We start from the raw sequence: 23,287 nt of genomic DNA, 5'->3' as shown, positions 1-23,287 counted from the left end.
CTACAAGCCAGTCAGAAGCAGAGTATGAGGGCGTGCCACGCTAGCAGCTAGGCGATCATTATAACGTGTGTTACAAAGTGACGCACGTTCGTCACGTGAAGTAAAGGCTGGACTACAATAGAGCTGTTTGGAGCAGTTTGTGAATAGTGTTTTCTGTTGGAGATGGTAAGTGCCTTTAGGGTGGACTTTGGGCTTTTTCACTTCTTTGTAAACCTATAACTTGCACAAAAAAGATATATAAAACAATAAAGAAAAGGGAAAAAGCCAAAAAAGCATAATATGAGCACTTTAACAAAAATATATTTTATATAACCCCTTTTAATCTTGGGCAATGGTTTTATGTTATTGTTTAGTAGGTTTCAGTGAAACCACATAGTGGTAATTTGATACTGTGACACATAATTCAGCTGTCTAGTGGCATGACATAAACTGATTTTATTCAACAATAAGACATGAAACACAAAAAGGAATATGTGAAATTTCACACAAATCGTTCCTCACATTTTGGGAAACATGCTTTTATCCATTTTCAGAAGAGTTGGATGAGAAGATCCAGTACCACTCTCATGTCGGTCTGTTAAGAGGTTGGTCCTGGTGGTTAGCTTAGCTTACCACAAAGAATGGGAGCAGAGGGAAAATCCAAATAAGGCCTTAATGTAATGGCTGTATTAACAACATGAGTATTAGAGGTGATTTAAGCAATTTGGCTGGTTGTGAGGTAGTGGAAGAGGTTTGTCTGGGACTGTTTAGACCGGAGTGACTGCTTTTCAGTGAAAAGTCACCGTTCTCTTTGTACATTTATTGTTTCTACCAAGGAAGGTCAGTCCCATCCCAGTTGTACGCCCTGCCAGTCTTTTCGATATTCAGTGTGTCAATAATGCTCATCAGATAGTTCACAGAGTGTTCTGCACTGAACAACTTGTCTTTTGGCACATTCCTGTGATATGGCCGGGAGAGGTCTGTGTTGACTGTTCCTGGATGTAAGGACACACAGACCACCTGGAAAAACAAAAAGAACTTCATTAAAGGGGTGATAGAATGATTATATAGGGTATTTCACACTGTTCCTTATGGTCTCCTAATGGGGTATGTAACATTGGTTGGGCTGAAAATGGCCTGGTTGATATTTTATGGGCCCTTATGCATCCCTGTGTTTTGGCCCTATTTGTAACAAGAGCTTTTCTTCCAAATATGGTATGGTCATGAATATTTAGATGAGCTGCGCGGTGATTGGTTGAGCGACTTGCCATACGCAGACATTAGAGACGCCGCGGGATTGGTTGAGGAATCCCCAATACACATACATTAGAGAAGCGACAGAATCTCATATTCCAGACACTGCAATGTTTCATTACCAAATTCACTTCTGAGACTTTTTTAAGCGAGACAAATCAACTATATAAAGCTCAAATATGGGCCGTTTTACAAAAATTGATGGCTAATTGCAAATTTGGTAAGACGTGTCGGACTTTAGGAGCTCCACACAGTCTACGAGCGGAAGGACGGCGCTGGGCTCCATACCCAGGGCAAAGTCACCCTTTGTGGATACTGCACTACGGGGCTCCGCGGCCAGCTGCCGGCATAACTATATCTATAAATAATACATTTACGGTTTTGAATGTCCCAATGTCTTATAAAGCTAACCGTTGTGTCCGATTTGATTTTAAGGCATTTTTATGAACGCGAGGCGTCTTTGTAGGACAAGCAGCTGCTTGCTATATGTCCCATTCATTACAATGGGGAAATACCGCAGCTAGCTAGCTACATTGTCGTCATAACTAAATTATATTTACAGTTTGAATTTCGTCACGCCACTTATACAACATCATTCCCCAATGTCTTATAAAGCTAACCGTTGTGTCCGATTTGATTTTAAGGCATTTTTATGAACGCAAGGCGTCTTTGTAGGACGAACAGCTGCTTGCTATATGTCCCATTCATTACAATGGGGAAATACCGCAGCTAGCTAGCTACATTGTCGCCATAACTAAATTATATTTACAGTTTGAATTTCGTCACGCCACTTATACAACATCATTCCCCAATGTCTTATAAAGCTAACCGTTGTGTCCGATTTGATTTTAAGGCATTTTTATGAACGCAAGCGGCCTTTTGTAGGACGAACAGCTGCTTGCTATATGTCCCATTCATTACAATGGGGAAATACCGCAGCTTGCTCACTTTCGCATAACTAAAGTATATTTACAGTTTGAATTTCGTCACGGCATGAATATTACAGGTTCCTCAAGGTCTTACAAAGCTTAGCTAACACTTGTCCGATTTCGGATTTCAATTGAATGTATTTTTGTGAATGTCAGAGTTAGGAGGAGGCTAGCTAGCTCTCATTGATGGACTCCATCTCACCGCGGATCTATCAATGAGACTCGCGGACAAGAGGCGTTTATTTCCCCGATTGTTTAAATAACTCAACACACATACCCATTATAAGATTAACTGGAACCTGCGGGCGCGGTAAAAGACTGCGGGGTATACAAGCTCGCTGACACTGCGGTCAGGGCGGCGATGTAGCAACCCAGGCAGCACCAACACCGGCACTAAACTCCGACACACAGTCGGAGAAAATTTGCAATTAGCCATCCATTTTCGTAAAGCGGCCCATATTTGAGCTTTATATGGTTGATTTCTCGCATAAAAAAGTTTCAGAAGTGAATTTTGTAATGGAATAGCAGAGATCTGCGTGACCTAGCTAGATTCAGAAGAAGTTGTGTAGCCTATGTAAATATTGGGGCGTGACTGTTCTCTTAAGGTTCCGTTTTTGAGACGCTTTACGCAGCAACAACTCAGCTTTGTTGGGATTCGCCCGTTTTCAGAGGCAGTTTCAAAATATGAGATTTTCATAGTAAAGGGGTGTCAGTGGGATTTTGAGCTTCTATGTATGTCCTATTTACCCACCAAACTGTCGTTATTCAACTATGACAGGGTAAAATCGGTTTTGCATTCTATCACCCCTTTAACCCTTTATAAGACAAAAGCAATGGGTTTACATGCTGGTTTTGGATGACAAACTGAGGCTAACAAGTCACATTTGTTTGTGGTATTTCCAAAATAAAAATGTTAACGTTGTAGTTATGAGTACACTCAAACCTACCTTGGGCCGACTGCGTCCCAGCTCTATAGAAAGATTCCTAGTAGCCATGTTGAGAGCTGCTTTAGACATTCTGTAGCTGTACCAACCACCAAGACCTGAGAGGAGGGGGTGGGGTGGAGGGTGGAGAGAGGAAAACATAGAGGAACACAAATGAAACACCATACTACATTAGCATGCATACATTACCACAGAGTAACCACCAGAAACACAATACCTACCGTTGTCGCCAATGGATCCCACTTTGGCGGTGATGTTGACGATGATGCCGCTGTGCTGCTTGACTTTCTCTGCAGGCTGCTGACCGAAACTACCGCCACCCTTCTGAAGGAGGGGGGCAAAATACTTAGCCATGACCAGGGGACCCACTGTGTTGGTTGTCAAGGTGGAAATGATGCCCTGAAGGGGAGAATAAGTGAATCAATACAGACCAATGGTTTAATCAATCAATAGACGTGGTAGGAATTTGGTCGAGCTGAATGAATGGGTGTGTCATTATACGTAAACTCAAAGTGCTTTACATTAAAAGACAAAATATTAAAAAAATATAAGCATGACTGACTGGTGGCTCCTTGGAGCTCTGGATATACACAGCTGAGGCACAGTATGAAGGATAGTACGAGTCTATTGAGCGGCTGGAAGAACCAGTGTAGGAAATGATCTCCTTTCTACTTCAATGAAAGAAGAAATGGCACCAAACTCAGTACAAAAATATTGCCATTTTATGTAGATTAAAAACACATAGGCTACACACCTATTGGAAGACAACATTTAAAGTGTGGTGAAATTAAGAGCCTTGCTCAGGCTCGTGGATGATGCACCTAGCAGCATTTATTTCAATACAATCTGGATCTCTTCAGCATTAATTGACACTGCTTCCTGCAGTCCTCTGTGGGTGAAGCGATTGCAGGCAAATCGAAAAGAAAAGTTGAAATTACCTGGGAAACAATATGGCTGTCTACATTGCAATTATGCCGACTTTAAACACAGATCCCACCTATTCGTCCAACATATAATGCCTCACCAAGTGTTTAAATGTACCGATAAGAAGTAAGGTCACTTTAAAGTGACAGCATTTGTAAACGCAGTTTGGAATGGGGCAGCAGCATAGGTGTCCCCTGCAATAGCCTGTTGAGTGTCCAAAACCCTTTGGGAATCAGAGTAGAGGGTCCTCAGTCGTTACAAAACCTGAGAGTTTAAACTGACTCTTTACAGCACATTTAGTTTGCATCACATCAGATGATGCCTCAGTTTTATTAAACTTTTAATGGCGAGAGAGCAGCTCAGAGTCTCATAACACTTTACTTGAGCAGAGACATCTCTAAGGCTGGTCTCTCCTTTTCCTGAGGGGTGAAGCATTGCCGAGGAGTTGACGATCAGATCCAGCCGGCCGAAGCTCTCCTTAACCCGATCCGCAGCTCCGCGAATGTCCTCCTCCCGGCTCACGTCCAGCCTTAGGACCGTCAGTTTGCCCGGGTGTTGGCCGGCCAGATCCCGCAGCTCGGCCGCTCCATCCGGGTTTCGGCATGTCGCTATAACGGCCGCGCGAGTTTTGTTTTTTAAGATATATTTGCAGAATTCAAGCCCTAGTCCTCTGCTGGCCCCTTGAATAAGCGCCACAGGGGAAGCCATGACAGGTAAGTGACATAATACTGGAGGCCGGCGGATGTAGCCTATTTGCTGCCTTCAATTCCACCCGAATCATCGTAAAGTCCTGTTTTCGGAAAAGATAGTAAGAAACTGTGCTTACAGACTTTCAGAAGGCCTGTAAGCAACTTGTATACTCTAAACCTTTTGCAGCGCTGAAAATGGGCTTTGAAATCAATAAAGATTTTTTTTTTTTAAAGAAATTAAAAACTGGAGGCTAACGAGAGGAACCTGAAGGCAACATGTTTCATAACAAAGTAGCAGTACTTAGGCCTATTGCTGCACGTGTCTACTTTGCATAATATTGCAATACTGTGCACTGGTCAGATATGGATCTGTAGAGCTGTAATTAACAGTCAGTAAGCAGACGATTTTTTCTCTGCAGCGCTGACAGGCACGGATTAAGAATGCAGAGGCCCATGGGCACAAAATCTAAGGATAGACTTGATTTACAATAAGGTTGGGACGTGTCAAACGTAAATAAAAACAGAATACAATGATTTGCAGATCTTTTCCAACCTATGGTCAATTGAATAAACGATAAAGACAATATAATTAATGTTAAAACTGATCAACTTTATAGTTTTTTGTTGTTGTTGCAAATATTCATTCATTTTGAAATTGATGCCTGCAACACGTTCCAAAAAAGCTGGAACAGGGATAACAAAAGACAAGGAGAGTTGAGGAATGCTAAAAAAAACACCTGTTTGGAACATTCCACAGGTGAACAGGTTAATTGGTCATGGTTGGGTATTAAAGGAACAAGCAAGGATGGGGCGAGGACCGGTTCACCACTTTGTGAACAACTGCGTGAGCAAATTGTCCAGCAGTTTAAGAACAATGTTTCTCAATGTACAATTGCAAAGAATTTAGGGATTTCATCCTCTACAGTCCATAATATCATCAAAAGATCCAGAGAATCTGGAGATATCTCAGCATGTAAGCGGCAAGGCAAAAACCAACATTGAATGGCCGTGACCTTCGATCCCTCAGGCGGAACTGCATTAAAAACTAACATCATTATGTACACGTGGGCTCAGGAAAACCATTGTCAGTTAACACAGTTTGTTACTACAGCTACAAGTGCAAGTTAAAAATCTACAATGCAAAGCGAAAGCCATATGTCAACAATACTCAGAAACGCCGCCGCCTTCTCTGGGCCCGAGCTCATCTGAGATGGACTGACGCAAAGTAGAAAGTGTGCTGTGGTCTGACAAGTCCACATTTCAAATTTTTTTGTTTGTAGGCTACACCAACTAGTGCCCTATATTTAGATCACTACACCAACCCATCTTTGAGTCGAAATCTGACGGATCACAGGTTTTGCTGTAGACTAACACACCAAAAACAAGTTTGTTGTATTATGGCAACATTAACACATTAACAGCGACATTAGAACATGATTTTGGGGAAGTACCACTGGAAATATAGCATTTGTCATTTAATTAACCACCATCCAAAAGAGGCAGATTTGTCTTTCTAATAGCTCCAACCTCCAGTCCAGTAGGTGGCGGTAACGTTTTACCAACTTCCAGAGGAAAGCATTAGATTGTTTCAAGATTTATGTAAAATGAACTAAATCATAAATGTATATTTTTAAAAACACATACACAATACATATTTTTAATATCAATAAACAAAGATTTGACGAATTAGAGCATGGATGATTCCAAGCTATGGATCAGTAAAGTTCTCTTGTCCAGGCGTCAATTGTAAAGCCCAAGCCTGAAGAGGAGCCCGGTTGCCTGGCGACCAGTGGAAGTGTAGCGTCAGCTAGCTAGTTAGCTAGGCTGTCTGCAAACACATGGAATATGCCCCATAAACAGCGTTTAAATGCCACCAAAACGAAAAGGACGTTTGCAGCTTGTCCAGAAAGAAGTGGACGAAATCACAAAACAGGTTTGTTACAGAAAACTTACTTCATCACAGTTATCTTGTTGCAGCTTTTTAAATAAAGTGATCCCAAGGCTTGAGCTAGCTATAACTGTTCGCTAGCTAGTAGCTAGCTCCGTATTTGACCTACGTTTTGACCAATTTATTATAAAAGCCCTTTACTGTTACATAAGTGCTTTGTGCTAGCATAGATGTACATACATGACTGAAGATGAAGCACGTATGGTCGTTCAGTAACGTTAAGCAGTGTAAACTAAGATAAAAGTCAAAGAGAATTTCCCTAATAGTAAGTGCTTTTTGGTTAATTGGGTGAATGCAGAATTTTCTATAACACATTAAGAGAAATGCCTTATGATTTGTTTAATGACGTGCTCAGTCAAGAAGTAGGGAAACATTCAAAAGCCAAATTAAATGAAATTAAGCTTGGACAGGAACATAGGATCTTTGGTGACCATGAACATTTTTTATTTTAACAAAGGGCATTCATAGGCTGGCCTGTAGTTTTGTTGCCAGCAAAAACATCCAGCATATGGAACAGATCTGAGCTATGTGGTTAACAGAATATTATCATTAAAGTAATGATAATATATATATACTCTGTGAATTGCACAAATGTACTCAACTGCACATTTGTATCAACACCATTGTATTTACTGTCACTTACTCTTGTTCTTCTAATCCAGGTTGACAGTCTGGTGAAGGATGTGCAGAGTCAGGACGGATCTACTGAAGAGGCATTTCAGAGGTAAACGGCTCCAACAAAGCCAAGCCAGTGCTCCCTAAACTAGTTTTACTCACAGTAACTCCAGCTAAGACTAGGACCCTTTTCAAGACCATCACTGAAAACTTTTGAAGGGACATGGTTTTACTCTGCTTTTTGTCCTTTTCCTTTTTTCCCTATCTTCTTATGATTTGGTTGATTTTATTGACTTTTTCTTAAACAATACTTTGAGGCTTGATTTAAAAAAGATTTTTTTTTTTATCTTAATGTCCAATTCCAAACAGATGTCAAGAACTGCAGATTTTGGCAGAGAAGACACTAAGGACACTGAATAAACTGACTAAGGTTAGTGTGCTGTACTGTCTGTACACTTGTGAATAGTTTTAAATATATTCTTTGTAATAAGTGTGTAATAAAATTATTCAGTTCAAATCCTAGATGACCTCCAAAATTGCAAGCAACCAAACCATCACAATGTGGTTTAACTGAAAGATACTAAATAACATAGAATCATTGCCCATTGCAAGATTAAAAGGGGTTATATGGGCAACATTTACCATAATGCCTGTGTGGGTAAGAGGTACATTGCAGTGATGTGACCAATACTATTGCTTGACCTATATCTGTGGTTTATCCTGAAAATTGGTTAAATGTATGTTTCCAAATCATGTCCTGTTTTCTGAATGGAAAAATCATGGAGGCAGCATTTCCAATTATCATGGGACAACCATTACTTATTGAAAAACAGACTGATGATTTTGTTTTAGTGTTGGCACAGTAGGTGATCTGTTCAATGACAGGGATATGACAACATGAGCACAGTACTGTACATTATTGATTAAATAATAGATTAAATACTTTTTTCAAAGAAAGTCAGGTATCACTGACAGGCCATTTTGGTATTGCTTAACAATTGCTCATAAAAACCAACTGTATTGTGTATTGTTCTGCTCTCTTAACGTAGTTAAGCTAGCTAAATTAACGTTGTAATTTGTTGCTTGATTTTCTAGGCAGATGAGCTGGCTCCAGTGGGGAACTATGATCAGAGGAAGCAGGAAGAGGAGCGACGACTGCTGCAAATCTTGGAGCGTGTAAACACACTCTCTCTGGAGCTTTCACCACCAGGACCCAGTACTGCTGCGGGGTTAGTGGCCTGTGTGTTCATTGCAAAAAAAATAAAGAGATGTGATAGGTCATTTATGATTGCTTTAAAATAGACATACTCTCTCTTTGTTATCCAATTATATAAATCTCATTCCTCGCTGCAATGACTCAATTTCCCCACAATTTATTCTTTGTAAAGAAGTTGCACGGAAACATACATTTCAAAGCATCGATCACATCCAGCGCATTTTAACTTTCAATCTCAGTGTTATTTATAGGTTTTAGCAGAAAAATAAAGACTTAAAATTAGTTTGCCATCTCATCCAAAATTTTAGAGTATCTCTTCACTTTACCATGTTGTAATCCACAGAAATGTTTCAAAGGAAGAGGAAAAGGACGATGACGACGAAGATGAAGTCGACGAAGACAGTACCGATGATGAAGCTGATGGTGCTGATGAAGATGAGAAACAAGCTGTGAAACCGCCCTCTCAGTCAGACCCTCACATCTATACAGCCCTCAGTGATTTCAAAGGACAACAGGAGGGAGATCTGTCTGTTCAGGTAAAGTACTTCCTGTTTCAGAAACCGAGATAAAGCACAGACAGACAAATGCCTCTTTCAGGTCATGTATCTTGAGTTTTAAACCCTCTGCTCAAACCCAGACCCAATCTCTTAAAGTGACCCCTTTTTTTAACTGCTGCATGTGCTTGAGTACTGATTTTTAGGAGCTGAGGTCTTTTTCGTGGTTCCCTGCTTCAACCACAATGTATTTTTATCATCATGTCTAATAAGCCATTCAAAGCATCTCCAGTAATAACAGATAATCAGGAAATTAAAAATATTGTTTTCGTTTGTTGTCGACATGAAAATCAGAAGCCTGCTTTAGTTTTTCCTTTTTTCCTTGCAGCTCAAACATAGCTTTTTTTATTAAATTTATTTACAAAAGAGGGTGCTCTTGCCTCACAAATCATATGTGCATAGCCCTGCAGGTACGATGAAAGTGTGACAGAAAGGCTGACAGGGAAACATTATCACAAGCTTGTCAACTACACACTTTTTTTGTTTTAAGCAGAGAGTTTGTTAGTAATGCATATATAACGTGAAGTTACGTGACTTCTTTGTCTCCCTGCTGTTTTCAGAGGGGGGAGGTATTGAGGATTATCAGGAAGACAGTAGATGGATGGTGGCTGGCTCAGGATGTTAAAGGCAACAGGGGAGTGGTTCCAAAAACCTACCTGAAGGTACACAAGCTGCTAAACCTCTGCATCACATTGAAGGTGCACTATGAGTTCCTGCATGGTTTCAGCGCGATTTCATTTTTGTCTCAAATCGTAGGCATCTCTCCTTGATCCACTAGCTGCCTGCCCCCTGAATATACTGTGAAAAAGCCCAGTCTCTGGAGGCAACACAAGGGTCGTAAACATCAAACAAACAATAAAAAGGCACAGGCTGTGGACCTAAATACAACAAACCACTCCAGCCAATCACCGACAAGATGGTTGGGGGAGGTGGTGGGGGTTAGTGACAGTTAGTCAGTTAAGGCCATTTTATAGTTGTGCGAAAAATCGACGGCAGAGCCCCGCAGACCCCTCTGCGTCTACGCCGTAGCCTGACGCACACCTCTCGAAAAATTTAACTACACATCACGGTGACGCACGTCGCTCGGCCGTGGCTTGGTAGCGTTGCATTTCCCCGGCTCATTTCCTGCTTCTCCTTCCCCATTAACAACATGAAATCAAGGAGAGGGTTCACTTTTCCTGCTCCAGATTTCCCACCGTGGTCAGAAAACACAGGGGAGACACTTTGTTTCTCTCACTATGAGTCTAGAGTCGGTACTCGCTCCAAAGCTAATCGCCGTCACTCTCTCACTTCTCCCTCGCTCTACAACACGCTCCCCACACACACGCCGGCTTGACGCACACACCAGCACACAAGTATAAACATCCGGCCACTTGCGTAGGCTACGGCGAGAGCTCTGCGTGGAGCCTCCGCAGAACTGTAAAACGGCCTTTAGTCATGACATTAACGGAAACATTGGGGGAGGGGCGAGCTTGCTCTGTTTTGTTTGACATTTACTTGGAACGTCAACAGAAGTGACCATGCAGGAACTCATAGTGCACCTTTAAACCCTCTTGTGTTGTTAATTTAAATGCAAGTAGCTATATTGTGTTACTGTAAACTGGCGAAACTCAGGATCTTTGGCAGTTAAAACCACTCACTTTTCAGATTGGCTCTGGTGTTGATGATGATGATGAAGATGAGGACGATGACAATGAGGAGGAGTCAGAGGAGGAGGAAGAGCAGATTGGCAAAGAACTGACTGATGATGAAGAGAAACAAAGGTTCTACATTTTAACCTACGTTTTGTAGATTTTGTAGATTGAGTGTTGTGGTCAGAGGTAACCTCGTTAGTGGTTCTTGCTACTAAAGTTGAAAGAGAGACTTCTCTGCACAACTAACACTCATTAATTATCAATCAGTTCAATTTAAATTCCTCTATTCTTCAACAGCAGTTCACATTCCAACTGGAGTACTGTCAGAAATGCTTTGACTGAGGTAAATATCTACACACTACAACTACTGCTACTGGAACTGATGCTACTGTTAATCTTCCTATCAACAAATATTAAATCCACAATATGTGAATGGTATATACAGTATATTTATTGTTTTAACTGTGTGTGTGTGTGTGTGTGTGTGTGTGTGTGTGTGTGTGTGTGTGTGTGTGTGTGTGTGTGTGACAGATTGATGCAACAGATGTGCTCTCTGCCATGGGAGCTATACCTTCAGGATTCAGACCATCATCTCTCAACAAACTGCTGGAGGAAGGTCATTATACACACTCTAACAAAAACACACACACACACTGTCAAACAGAAACACACACATTAACACTTAATAAGGTATACCAATAAGTCAAGGGTCGAGCAGTTTTAGAAGCACTAAAAGTTCATTTAAAATGACAGGGATGCAGGTGCTGATGACAGCTATACTCTAGCACACTTGTCTCGGAACACAATACAGATACATTAACTGTTTTGGGCTTCAGTGAACAATTCTTTTCATCAGTTAATCTGCCAATTATCTTCTTGAATAATTTGATGAATCATTTTGTCTATAAAATGTCAAAAAATTGTACAATACAGATCACAATGTCCCAGAATCTAAGTGGCGTCCTTAAAACCAATCAAAGAGCAACAATCATGCAGGTAGAAGCAGAGGCAGAGAGACCATTTGCAACAACTGCTAGTGGTGCCAGTCACTATTAGTACCAGCACTTCTTTAACCCAAAAATTACGTATGATTAAAAAAGCAAAGCAGTAACTGTTTGTGTGTCTTTTTTCTAGGTATAACATACAGAGGAAGTCACTATATTCAGCCTGAGCTCAGCCAATCACAGCTCTCCTTTAGTGACCTCTTCCTGGATCCAGATACAGGCAGGGTGAGACAGTCCCTATATATATGTGTGAGTGTGTGAGTGTGTGAGTGAGTGTTATTAAAGACAATGTTCAGATTCCTCACACTGTTAAGCGTCCAGTAACGAACATGCTTCCTTAACAAAAACATATTTCTGTTAACTTATCAGTCTCCCGTTGTGTCTCGTAGGTTCGGGCTCGGCAGGTCAGGACTTGTGTTTGTTTCAGTTTGTGGAGCTGCAGGATGATTCCTACTCCTGGGGTTGGAGTTCAGGTCCTCAGCAGACACATCCGCCTCTGTGCCTTTGATGGAACTCAGGTATGGTATTTCTGCTGTATATACACTAGGGCTGGACCCGAATATTCGAATATTCGTTCGCTGGGTTGGTATTCGATTTGAAAATTTGACATTCAAATATTATTATTTTTTTTTTTTGCACAACCTGGCATCCCCCTCCAAACGGTTCTCATTCGCACTTGAATATGTTCGAAATATAATACTCTCTTTTACAATTTTCTTATATAGCCTAGCCATTTTAATAGGATGGACAACCCAACCTCGTTATACTTAATAAATATATTTGCTTCTTCTTGGACTACTAAAGTGTTCCTGCAACGGGATTATTCTCAGGCTAGAGCGCAGAACAGCGCAGTTTGCATGGACAGAAGTGCATGCCTGAGCTTGTATTTTGGGTTAAGCTGCGTTGCTTTGACATTGTGGAAAATAAAATAGTAGAAACAAAATGTATTATCCTTTTTACCCGTTATTATCAATCTAAATTAATCTACTGCGAAATATAGGAGACTTTGAGATTTTACTGGGACGTCACATCACATGCCCCAGTTAAAACGCCCATGAGTTGAACCTCATTACCGTCACGATTCAGCGAAAAGAAGACAAAATGCCGAAGACTTCATCTGTGTGGGAGAACTTTTAAGTAAGTGAGGACAAGACAAAGGCAGAGTGTCAAATATGCAATTTGAAACTGGCCTACCACAACAGCACATTGAGAAATCACCTGAGTTCTGTAAGTAGAACGAGCTGCTTTTATCCGCCATTTACACATGATAAAAATGCACTTAATTTTCATGGAAAATAACGTGACTTGTGAATAGGCTACGGCAGTTAATGACGAACAGTAAAAACGTAGCCTACTGTAGTAACGGGACTGTGTCCTGCAATAACAGAGGGTGGCAGTAGCTCAGTCCGTAGGGACTTGGGTTGGGAACAGGAGGGTCACTGGTTCAAGTCCCAGTACGGACCAAAGTACAGTGTGGAATAGTAGCTGGAGAGATGCCAGTTCACCTCCTGGGCACTGCCAGGTGCTCTTGAGCAAGGCACCGTACCCAATCACTCTGGCATCTCTCCATTTGTGCATGAATAGGTCCTGAGCATGTCTGTGTGTATATCAGGCCTGTCTGTAGTGATTTCTAACAAACAGAGTGTAAATTGTAATTTCCCCACTGGGGATCAGTATACGAAAGCAGTTGCTTCATCTTGCTTGTTTCTTTTACCGTGAAAAAAAGCTGCCTGGTTTGGAAATGTTGGTTTCCCCCGCCACACCGAAGCTTTTCGCTGTTGAAAAGCACCGAAGCTTCGAAGATCAAAAACTGGTATTCGCTACAGCGCTAATATACACAGCTTTTTATATACACAGGTTTTTAATTATTAGCTAAATTAAATTACAAAATCCATGTAAAGTTGTATGCAAACTTCACTCTGTTGCTGTGTTACAGCAGGTGATTCATCTCCATGATGTGTTAGGAGAAATCATGTATAAGTTATTTTTTGGTATGCTAGCTTATTCAACTGTCACATTCCATATCTCAGACAACTCTTTTTCATTCATTACACAAATGAAGCATAGCGCAAGTTCTGGCAGGTCACGGAGTCAAGCTCGGCTATTATCTCAGCTCATAGCTGACAGCACACCAGCTGATGGCTCAGCTGATTCTCTCTTTTGATTGGATTTCCAAATGGCGCGCTCTATTTAAACTGCTTTTCCCAGCCTACCTTGCTACATCTCTGCTAGTGCATGCAAACCACCTCCACCCCAGCCTAAATTCATGTTGTCTGACATAATCAGTGTTGTGTCTCTGTCATTGATGCTGCTCTGTTCTGTACCCTATGGGGATCCTGCCCTGCTGCTCTCCCCGCTTAAGGCTTTCCATACATGCACATGGGAGGGCAGGGACGTGTGCCCCAGAACAGAGCCATACCCCCAAATACAAATTGCAGATGATTGAATCTATTTTGACAAAGTGGTCCTGACTGACCTCAAGGAAATTATGAAATTATAACACATTGTTATTCAGACTAGACCTTCCTACCTTTCACTCTCTTGTTCTACTCCAGACTTTTTTAAATGAGCTGTACTTGTGTTTCAGGTGTTGAGTAACATCCATACAGTGAGGGCAACGTACAACTCCAAGACTCCAAAGACCTGGAGCTTCTCCCCAAGGGTATGTTTTCAGCATTATGGACATGGAATTTTTCTCTGTTGTCTGGTCAGGTGATGTGAACTTTACTTAAACTCTGATGATTGTTACTGAGTTGCAATGATAGAATTTGACAGATTTGGCAAAGCAAAAAAAAACCTAAACCATAGCATTGAAGTTAATCTTGTTCTTAAGACTTAAATTAACTGAAATTCAGCATAAGTGTTTGTGTGTGTCTGTTTGCTCCAGATGACGGGTATCCTACCTGCCCTCCTAGATGGAGACTGTTTCCTGCGCTGCAACTCTGCATCTCCTGACCTCGGTATCCTCTTTGAACTGGGAGTCACCTTTATACGCAATGTAAGGACACACACACACACACACATACAGATACACATGTGATAGTGATTAGATTAAGTAAGATAAGACACTTAGGGCCCTATCTTGCACTCAGCGCAATTGCCTTTGTACACCGACGCATGTATCATTCCTATTTTACACCAGACGCACAGCAGACTTTTCCCTCCACAGACGCACCTCGGTAAATTAGGGAATGAATTTGCGCTCCTGGGGGTGGTTCAGCGAAAAGAAGAGGCGGGTTCAGGCGCAAACGTTCCCCGGTGCTATTTTGCAGTTTCAGAAAACAATTCCGCCACAGACCAGGAAAAACCTGGTCTAAAGTCAGTGGCGCTAGTCTAAAGTCAGTGGCGCGTTAATTCAGATGCTATTTTGGCATACTTGGCCATAATGTAGCGTGTGCACAACGCGCATACACCTTGCTTCTCTCATCTACACGGACGCAGCAATTCCCATTTTTGCAAACCATACATAATTACAAGGAAAAATATTACTGAAAATGCGCTTCAGGTGTTTGGATAGATCAGGAGGCACTTTACAGAACAATCCTCAAAAAGTCGCAGCATTCTTTGTGGCTGGTTGTGTTTTACACAACATTTCCATGAATCAAGGATATGTTGATGACATAAATGAGGAAATATTAGAGGACTTAAGGAGACGTGATGTTGGGGGGATTGGACACTCCGGCGGAATCTGGTCCTGGAGTTGCAATGCGCAATGCGCTCCTGGTGGAGCGGGTGGCACGGAGATGGAGTGGGGGAAGGAGGAAGGGGCACAACAGGAGCAGGTGGTGCGTTTGGAGGCCCACGCTCCATGGCTGCAGCAATCCTCTCCAGACTTGAGGAGATACGCCCGATAGGCCGCAGCAACATCGCCACCCGGCCAAGACGGGCATTTATTACTTTGCCGCATCCCGGACAGCTCCCGCTGGCGTGCGCCAGGCAAATAAGCCGTCATAATAGATCCTCTGATTGGTTTATTGCACGTTACACCCAAACAACACCTAGCTACTTCAGACCAACCCATTTTAGATTTGCGTCGGGCGCAAGACTCATTTATCCCGCCGGTATAATAGCAACAGCGCCCGAGATCCGCCCACAAAGCTACTTGCGTTTCGCGTTTGATACTTGCCTTTCAGATCGTTAAAATAGGGCCCTTAGAATCACAAAGGAAATGAAAAAAAAATGCTGTTGAGACCCTTTTTTGTTGTCACAAAAGACAAAAAAGCAGAGTTCCTCCTTTCTACATGTGGGCAATTGGTAACAAAGCAGAGAGTGTTTTGGGAAACAACTGTGTCTGATCTTCTGGGTGTGTTTTAGTCTACAGGTGAGAGAGGGGACCTTAGCTGTGGCTGGTCTTTCCTCAAACTGACCGATGACACTGGAAATCCACTCCCCAACAGGTACACACACAAAAACACATACATATATATCAGTGCATACAGTGCACGCAGTATTATATCCACAAAAATATGCTCACTTATGCTGCCAGCCGCATACATACTCACAATATGTATTCATACATGCAAACAGTCTATATACAATACTGTAAATAGACCATCATACATAGTTAAATCAACACAATACAAATAGGAAACACACTTTTTTATTTTCAACGTCATGCATTTTTGCGTGTCGTGTTTGAAAGAATGAATGGATGTCTGTGAAAATAAAACCTACTGTATGAGTAATCTAATCTAACCTGTGTTTAGGACCTATGAGCTGCCAGTCAATGGTGGCACTCCTTATGAGAAGGATGTCGTGGTGGAGGCATCAGTCACCAGAGGATGTAAGAAGACGCAGCAGAGCTCAACACTTGTGTCACATGTGTGACAAAGTGCCTAAATAAAAGCATACAACAGCATTAGTATTTGTTGAAATGAGATAATCAGATTTGAAACTTGCTCAGTATACAAACTTTGATTGTACCAGTATGTTTTCTCTCTTCTCCTGTCAGCTCCAGCTGGTGTTTTCCAGCAGATACTTCAGGCCAGGCGGCAGCCCAGAATCATTATAAAGTTGAAATCATCAAACAGCCGGACCAGAACGCAGCTCAGGTTGGGTGGATCAGTAAGATAAATTTACCACAGAGATTTAACATGAAGTGTATTATGGGATGTAATTCAGTAACTAGGGCTGGGTTTAAAAAAATGGATTTTCATTTGAATGATCCAAAATCGATTCATTAAATCCAAGAATCGATCTTTGCTACATTTTCCTACAGGGGAAAACTGGCATGGCCATTGGCAAAGGGGTCCCTCTGTCACCTCAAGATATCAGAATGAAATGTCACTCAATACTCTGACTGTGTTCATGTTAAATAAAAAGTGCATTATGTAACTGCTTTGGGGTCAGGTCTTAATGTAAACATTGATCCTTTTAAAAATGCAGAAGGTTAGAGGAAACCTTGTACAATTGTAGAATCTCTTTCATATCCAAGCTAAATTGGTATTGTAACTGAAACGTTCCTAACCTAATTGATCGAAAATAAAATCAAATAGGGAATAAAATCTATTTGGGACCTTGTGAATCGGAATCAAATCGATTCGGAAAATGATTGACGATACCCAGCCCTATTAGAACTATAAATCATTACTAGATTAATTTGGAGACATTTGTGTCTCACCTCAGCCCATATGCATGTGTGTGCATATTTACTTTATCGCATATGTGTTAGTATGTTTTCCTCTTCAGTCTCCTTCCAGACACTTTGCTGCACTGTCAGAGCTGTATCCACCTGCTGGCTCTACACAGGCAGCTGCTAGCCGACACACTACTGATGGACAGGCCTACCATGCAGAACGCAGGTAATAGACACATTTAATGCTTCTTATCCAAATTGCAGATATTCATGGTTCTTAGAAAGAACTCAAATGTCTCTCCGTTTCAGATCTGATATGCAGTCCTATACTTTCTACCTTTCCTATGCTGTTGGACCAACCAGACCTGATGGATGCTCTCAGGGTCAGTCAATCATTTATAATTCTTTGTGAACATTTTCATGCCAGAAACGTATTCACCGTTACTGATACCAAAACGTGTTTCCTCCAGAAAATGACAGTAATTTAATTATTTCAGAGTGAAGAGCTCCTTACGCAATGTGACTCACCTCATCTGTTAAATTGCAAGAACATCCAGAATACATCACTGCTTTCAGATACAAAACAATAAAACGTATTAATAACAATCAATAATTGTGCACAATTTAGAATAAATGTAACTGGTGTTTTCTTTCAGAGTGCCTGGCTGGACGCTGAAACCAACATGAGCAGAGCACAGAGGGTCAGTGTGTGTGTGTGTGTGTGTGTGTGTGTGTGTGTGTGTGTGTGTGTGTGTGTGTGTGTGTGTGTGTGTGTGTGTGTGTGTGTGTGTGTGTGTGTGTGTGTGTGTGTGTGTGTGTGTGTGTGTCACGTGCACACGGTAGTGATGGTTACCTGGTTGGATGAAATGCATTCCAGTGCAGGCGTCCAGGCCGTGCCCTCAGCCCTGGAGTGTACAACAAAACAAAACCGATGGCAATATCTATGGACAGACTCCAGAGAGTAGATAATTAACAGTATCAAACTCAAAAATGTAACTCATGTGGGTGTCATGTGGACGTGTTGCGGTTTATACCAAGCCAGATTTTAATTTTTTTTTTTTGCAATGTCACTGTGCTCCAAGATTTCAAGCAATTCACTTATTACTAGACAAAGTTATTACTAGAAGTATTAGAAATCAATGAAAATAAAGTCCAAGAGATAATAAGTGACTATAAATGTAATAAACCAGAATTCTTTCAGAATCCTTTAAATACAGCCTGGAATCTTTTCAAAACAGCACACCTACCTACACAGTTTGTGTTTGCGTGCGTGCTTGGGTGCGTGCATGTAATACCAGTACCGACCTGTAGTGGGTGCTGACGGTATAAGTAACCTGGTGGCTTTTCTCTACCAAGGAGTTAAAATGTGTTTGTGCTTCCAGTGCATTTTGTCATGGCAGACTGCTGACCAGGTGTGCAAATAAACCATTTCTTCCTTCTTATGTTTGCAGAGAGACTTGTCCTATTTAAAACAGGATTTTGTCAAAGTCTACATGTCGTCTGTCTATTTCCTCCTTCACTCGCCCTCTCTGCCCTGTCATCGCTGGGCGGACCCACCCTTAGAGGAGCAGCGTGCCAGAGTCATCTACGCCACGCTGGATGCCCTCAAACACACCCAGCACACCACCGGCCAATCAGGAGGCCCAGAGGTCTTTGTCGACCCCATGCATCAGCATCTTGCCTTTGATATCACAGAGTTGACCTTTGACCTCGTCCGTGTGTCACGGTAACAGTCACATTAAATCACTTGATCACACAGAGGGAAGATACAAATAGAAAAAATTTATTGAAGTGTATTCTAGACATCAGTTTGCCTTAAAGCTTTATATGTGCCATAAAAACATTTTGGAACATTTTTGATATGTGAAATCTTAGGAAAGGAAAAGGCTGGTGATATTCTATATTTATGTTACTGTCAATAAATCCATTGAAAAAAAACAAAATCGGAATGCATTTCTCATTACTTCCCAAACAGGAGTTACCTTAATAATACAGTATATTTGTTAGGGACTATTTTCAACTGTGGATTAAAGGTCCCATGGCATGAAAATTTCACTTTGAGATTTTTTTAACATTAATATGTGTTCCCCCAGCCTGTCTATGGTGTAACCGAGCCCTGGCTATCCTGCTCTGCCTTTGAGAAAATGAAAGCTCAGATGGGCCGATCTGGAATCTTCAAGGTTACCTCCCCTTTCTCTGCTTTGTCCGCCCAGAGAATTTGGCCCACCCATGAGAGAGAGACATCATGGCTTTCAAACGAGCAAAGTGGCAGTTGGTCAAGGCCACACCCCCACTCTCCACCTTGCCCCCCCTCTCTCCTCCTCAGACAAAGAAATGGCGCATACTAAGGAAAGCTGATTGTGGGACTGGCTCTAGTGGCTGTAATTCTGCACCAAGGCTGAATTTCAGGAAAGAGACTTCAGATACAGTATTAGGGGACCACTAAGGTCTACATAAAAGCATCCAAAGAGCACCATGTCATGGGACCTTTAATACACAGTTGGTGCTCTAGTTTATGGCAGCAGGACCGTGTATGTGGGTTGACTCAAAATAAACTACAGTGCCCATGTTCATTGTGATGAAGGAACATGTCACCGTTTTTAATAGTTTTTGGACAAGAATAAAGTGGTCCGGTTTTCAGAAATGCTAGCACAATGCTAACACATGCATAACACATAGTACATACACAAACAACATTTGTGTGTACCTTGTGATTACATGATATGCTGATTATGGATTATGAGCCTGTTAAAAACTGAATAGAATAGAAATAAAAGCAAATATGGACAATGTGTACAATGCTAACAGTATCACCAAAGATCCCTCTTTAATCAAATCATGGAGTTCACTCTGCTCCTCTTAAAGTAAATGTGTAGTACTGTTGTGTAATTATATTTTTTCGATTATGTGTATGGTTGCAAAAACCTTGCCCTCAGACTGAACCCTGTGGCTTAGTATATTATATCTTCAGATGAACACTTGTTTATGAAACCAGAAGCTGTGGATTGACCATAGTGCTCTGACTTTAAGCCAAAAGATAAACGCGCAAAACTGTTGGCAGTTTTCTAGACAAGTGTTGTTAAACATCTCATATGTATCATATTTAGGAAATAGCTTTAACCTGTCTAGATTAAAGGTGAAGCCAACTGTATACAATGGGATGATGGTTGAGGCACTTATTTGTTGGTCTCTGAAACACCTTGTGTGGTACAGGGCTTTGTCTTTTCAGCTGAAACTTAACTATTGGAATTCTGATTTATTAATTGTGGCTAAATAAATAGACAAGGACAACTTTGGTCTCAACGAACATTTATTTCTTCACTCCTTTAGAATTCCCACCACAGTAAACATTAAAACAGGTTACAGTTATAAGGGAGGGACACTGTGCAGATTTCTGTAATAAAAGAACCAATAGTGACATTATGTTGATACTGCTATTTATATATATTGCCAAATTCTGTTTTATTTTTTAATAAACATTATAATCAGTCATTTGTTGCATACTTGTTTTGTTTTTTTGCACCAAGCTGTTTTCTCAACTGTCATTTGACTGGTCACTGAGTTGCTCCATTCATCTCCACCCATTATTTCAACATTAGTTGTGTAATGTGAGTGTGTGTGTGTGTGCGTGTGTGTGTGCGTGTGTGTAGTGTAGAGTTACAGGGTATAAAAGCAGTGTTCACAGTTAATTATCACTATGCTGTCGTCTTTTTATAGCCTGGTATAAAAGAACAAGAGCAGTGAGGGGTTGGATCAGTCCGTGCCCAGACAGGCTCAGATTATCCTTTTTCTTAACTTACATTTACTAGTAGGCTGAATCATTACCATGTTAAACTTTTAGCATTACATTCATGGAAATTGCATGGAAAACAGCTCACATCTTTAAAAGGTATGCACGCTACTTAATATTTCATAAATCTTGCGTCATGACTTTTGTGACTTAAGAATAATAAACAAACAAAAAAAACAGTAGTTAAAAAGATTATTTCCACTGTGGCCTTCATGATATAAAGATGGCCCTAACAAACCTCCCCACAACATATTCTGACACTTGAAGGAATAGTTCAACACATCACAAACATTTAGCCTTTCTTTAGTGCAGTGTTTTCTAGTGAATAAAAAACTTCATATCAAGTATTTCCACCTTCCAGTGCGTTGATTGGCTGCAATCTGTCCTCGCTCCAGGACCTCTACTTCTCCACGACCCTGAAGCAGACAGTAAAGATTGTGGCTGATCACTCCCATCCTGGACACAAACTTTGTGAACCAACCCCTCTCTGGCAAGAGGCTGTGATCCTTACGCCATAAAAACGGTTTCTCTTCCCGACTGCAGTCGGCCTCATTTGCGTACAAGGCCCAGGATCCTGTGATCAATAAGCATACACCAAAACACACTTGGTCTCTTATGGAAACCTTTTTATATTTATATGCAAATAGTAAGAACATTATTCTACACCTGTGGGCACTGAACATACACTTTAAAAAACAACATACAGTGTGCAATAAAAACAATCACATCCATGATCAGCTAATCATTTAGTCAGCAGTAGTCCTTTGCTTAACAAGTTATTCTTCTTTATTGTTAACAAAACCTGCAAAAATGGTTTGCGTGACATGAACTGAGTGGAGGACCTGTCTCTGGTGCAATTCTTACATAGATGTGGAAAAATTATGAATTACTTAATGCCACTTTACATCATAGAACCTGGCCTAAGGTAAGGACAGTACAACTTGAAAGGTGATCCATCTGCAAATCTGAAAATTGACGATTATTGTGTGTAGAGGAATGACTGAGTGGCCACAGACAGAAAAGGTCGAGCAGGAAGGTGGGAGTTTCCAGTGAAAAATTATAGACTGGAGCCGAATGGCTAGTGGAATATCCAAGAAGCCATGGGATATTTGTTTTACTCCTTGTTTGAATGAGTAAACATCCATCCATTACAAGATATGTTATGGGAAGACAATATAAAAGAACAGACGACTGCTGGAGGTAAACATAAATGCGATGTAGAGTTAAATCCCAGAAAATATGACACATTGCATATAATAAACAAATAATACTATACAGTATATTTACAGAAAGGATGTTACACAACATACAAAGAAAAAAGTCAACATGTGGAAATTATAGCTTTAAAGATATATACCAAACAATAGTGTATTATCTCCGCTGTAATAAGGTTATGGAGATGGAGATACATCAGCATATGTCAGCAGAGCAGACAAGGAATTTGTGCACAAACCTGCCAGCTGGATGTGGAAAAATGTGTGTTTAAAAATATCTTTTTACTGAATACATCCGTCAGTCCTCATGCCTTGGCGCCATAAACTTCCCTTCTGATTGCTAATGGATTAATTCCCATCTGAACTTCTTCTCCAAATAATGTTTGGAAAGTGTTTTTATTCATCTGAGTTATAGGCAAGAATCTGTCTGAAAAGAAGTATTCATTCATTTTTGCAGTTGCGGGCAGCGCAACGAGCTGTAAACATGACATTGTCATTAACACTTACACATAAGATACTTAAGCACATAAGGTTGATATGGTGAATGGTGGAAACATTTATTTGGAGCCTTGTTAGTGTCAGAATGCACTGTCAATTCAACCCAATTGCATCAAAAAGTGCATTTCTCATTTTCAAGATCAGCATTCAGCTGAGGATTATGTTTTAGACATGTAGGGTCAGTTTAATATTGTGTTTGCCATCCTACGGGGAGGTCAGAGGTCAGGTTTAACTATAGAGCAGAAGGTCCCCTTGACACTGGCAAACACAAGGTCTTTAATTCAATTAAATTCAAATCAATTTTATTTATAGTATCAAATCATAACAGAGTTATCTCGAGACACTTTACAGATAGAGTAGGTCTAGACCACACTCTATAAATTCCAAAACCCCAACAATTACAGTAATTCCCACAAGAGCAAGCATTAGCAGTGGCTATTGCGACAGTGGCAAGGAAAAACTCCTGGTAGGCGGTGTCTGACGGTGCCGGTTGGGGGTGTGATGAACAGTGGCAAATAAT

At 41.0% G+C, this 23,287-nt stretch overlaps 2 protein-coding genes across 5 annotated transcripts; one reads left to right on the top strand and one right to left on the bottom strand.

Moving 5' to 3' along the window:
- Positions 1-410: 410 nt before the first annotated feature.
- Positions 411-4,762, bottom strand: zgc:65997 (uncharacterized protein LOC794398 homolog). Its single transcript, XM_039783110.1, has 4 exons — positions 4,412-4,762; positions 3,328-3,505; positions 3,110-3,204; positions 411-999 (listed from the first exon to the last, which is right to left on the bottom strand). Exons 1-4 carry the CDS (start codon positions 4,736-4,738, stop codon positions 808-810), a joined length of 792 nt encoding a protein of 263 aa, XP_039639044.1. The 5' UTR covers positions 4,739-4,762; the 3' UTR covers positions 411-807.
- On the top strand, positions 4,656-19,406 carry nphp1 (nephronophthisis 1). 4 transcript variants are annotated; one of them, XM_039783107.1, is made up of 22 exons: positions 4,657-4,743; positions 6,457-6,652; positions 7,330-7,391; positions 7,652-7,712; positions 8,378-8,511; positions 8,842-9,034; positions 9,613-9,714; positions 10,700-10,815; positions 10,984-11,029; positions 11,218-11,302; positions 11,821-11,915; positions 12,080-12,208; positions 14,278-14,352; positions 14,578-14,688; positions 16,005-16,087; positions 16,397-16,473; positions 16,642-16,741; positions 17,379-17,491; positions 17,575-17,648; positions 17,922-17,966; positions 18,717-18,991; positions 19,359-19,406. In XM_039783107.1, the coding sequence occupies exons 2-22, from the start codon at positions 6,587-6,589 to the stop codon at positions 19,372-19,374; spliced, it is 2,058 nt and encodes a 685-aa protein (XP_039639041.1). In that variant the 5' UTR covers positions 4,657-4,743; positions 6,457-6,586; the 3' UTR covers positions 19,375-19,406. The 4 variants fall into 4 exon arrangements, 3 of the variants coding, with proteins under 3 accessions (XP_039639043.1, XP_039639041.1, XP_039639042.1); XR_005637084.1 differs by lacking the exon at positions 19,359-19,406 and having other exon boundaries at positions 4,656-4,743; positions 17,763-17,966; positions 18,717-18,818; XM_039783108.1 differs by lacking the exon at positions 19,359-19,406 and having other exon boundaries at positions 16,642-16,754; positions 18,717-18,854.
- Positions 19,407-23,287: the final 3,881 nt, after the last annotated feature.

Source organism: Perca fluviatilis, chromosome 19 (assembly GCF_010015445.1).
Source record: "Perca fluviatilis chromosome 19, GENO_Pfluv_1.0, whole genome shotgun sequence".
Classification (NCBI taxonomy): Eukaryota; Metazoa; Chordata; class Actinopteri; order Perciformes; family Percidae; genus Perca; species Perca fluviatilis.
Note: the sequence above shows the minus strand (reverse complement) of the source record. Positions and strands in the feature narration are given on the sequence as shown.

Bases quoted from the DNA above. Each gene is read 5' to 3' on its own strand.
- nphp1 (XM_039783107.1), top strand. From the start codon at position 6,587: ATGCCACCAAAACGAAAAGGACGTTTGCAGCTTGTCCAGAAAGAAGTG. The intron at 7,392-7,651 runs GTAAACGGCTCC...AATTCCAAACAG, and splicing joins ACTGAAGAGGCATTTCAGAG to ATGTCAAGAACTGCAGATTT. The intron at 14,353-14,577 runs GTATGTTTTCAG...TGTTTGCTCCAG, and splicing joins CCTGGAGCTTCTCCCCAAGG to ATGACGGGTATCCTACCTGC.
- zgc:65997 (XM_039783110.1), bottom strand. From the start codon at position 4,738: ATGGCTTCCCCTGTGGCGCTTATTCAAGGGGCCAGCAGAGGACTAGGG. The intron at 3,506-4,411 runs GTAAAGTGTTAT...TCTCCCCTTCAG, and splicing joins TTAGAGATGTCTCTGCTCAA to GGCATCATTTCCACCTTGAC. The intron at 3,205-3,327 runs GTAGGTATTGTG...CCCTCCTCTCAG, and splicing joins GGGATCCATTGGCGACAACG to GTCTTGGTGGTTGGTACAGC.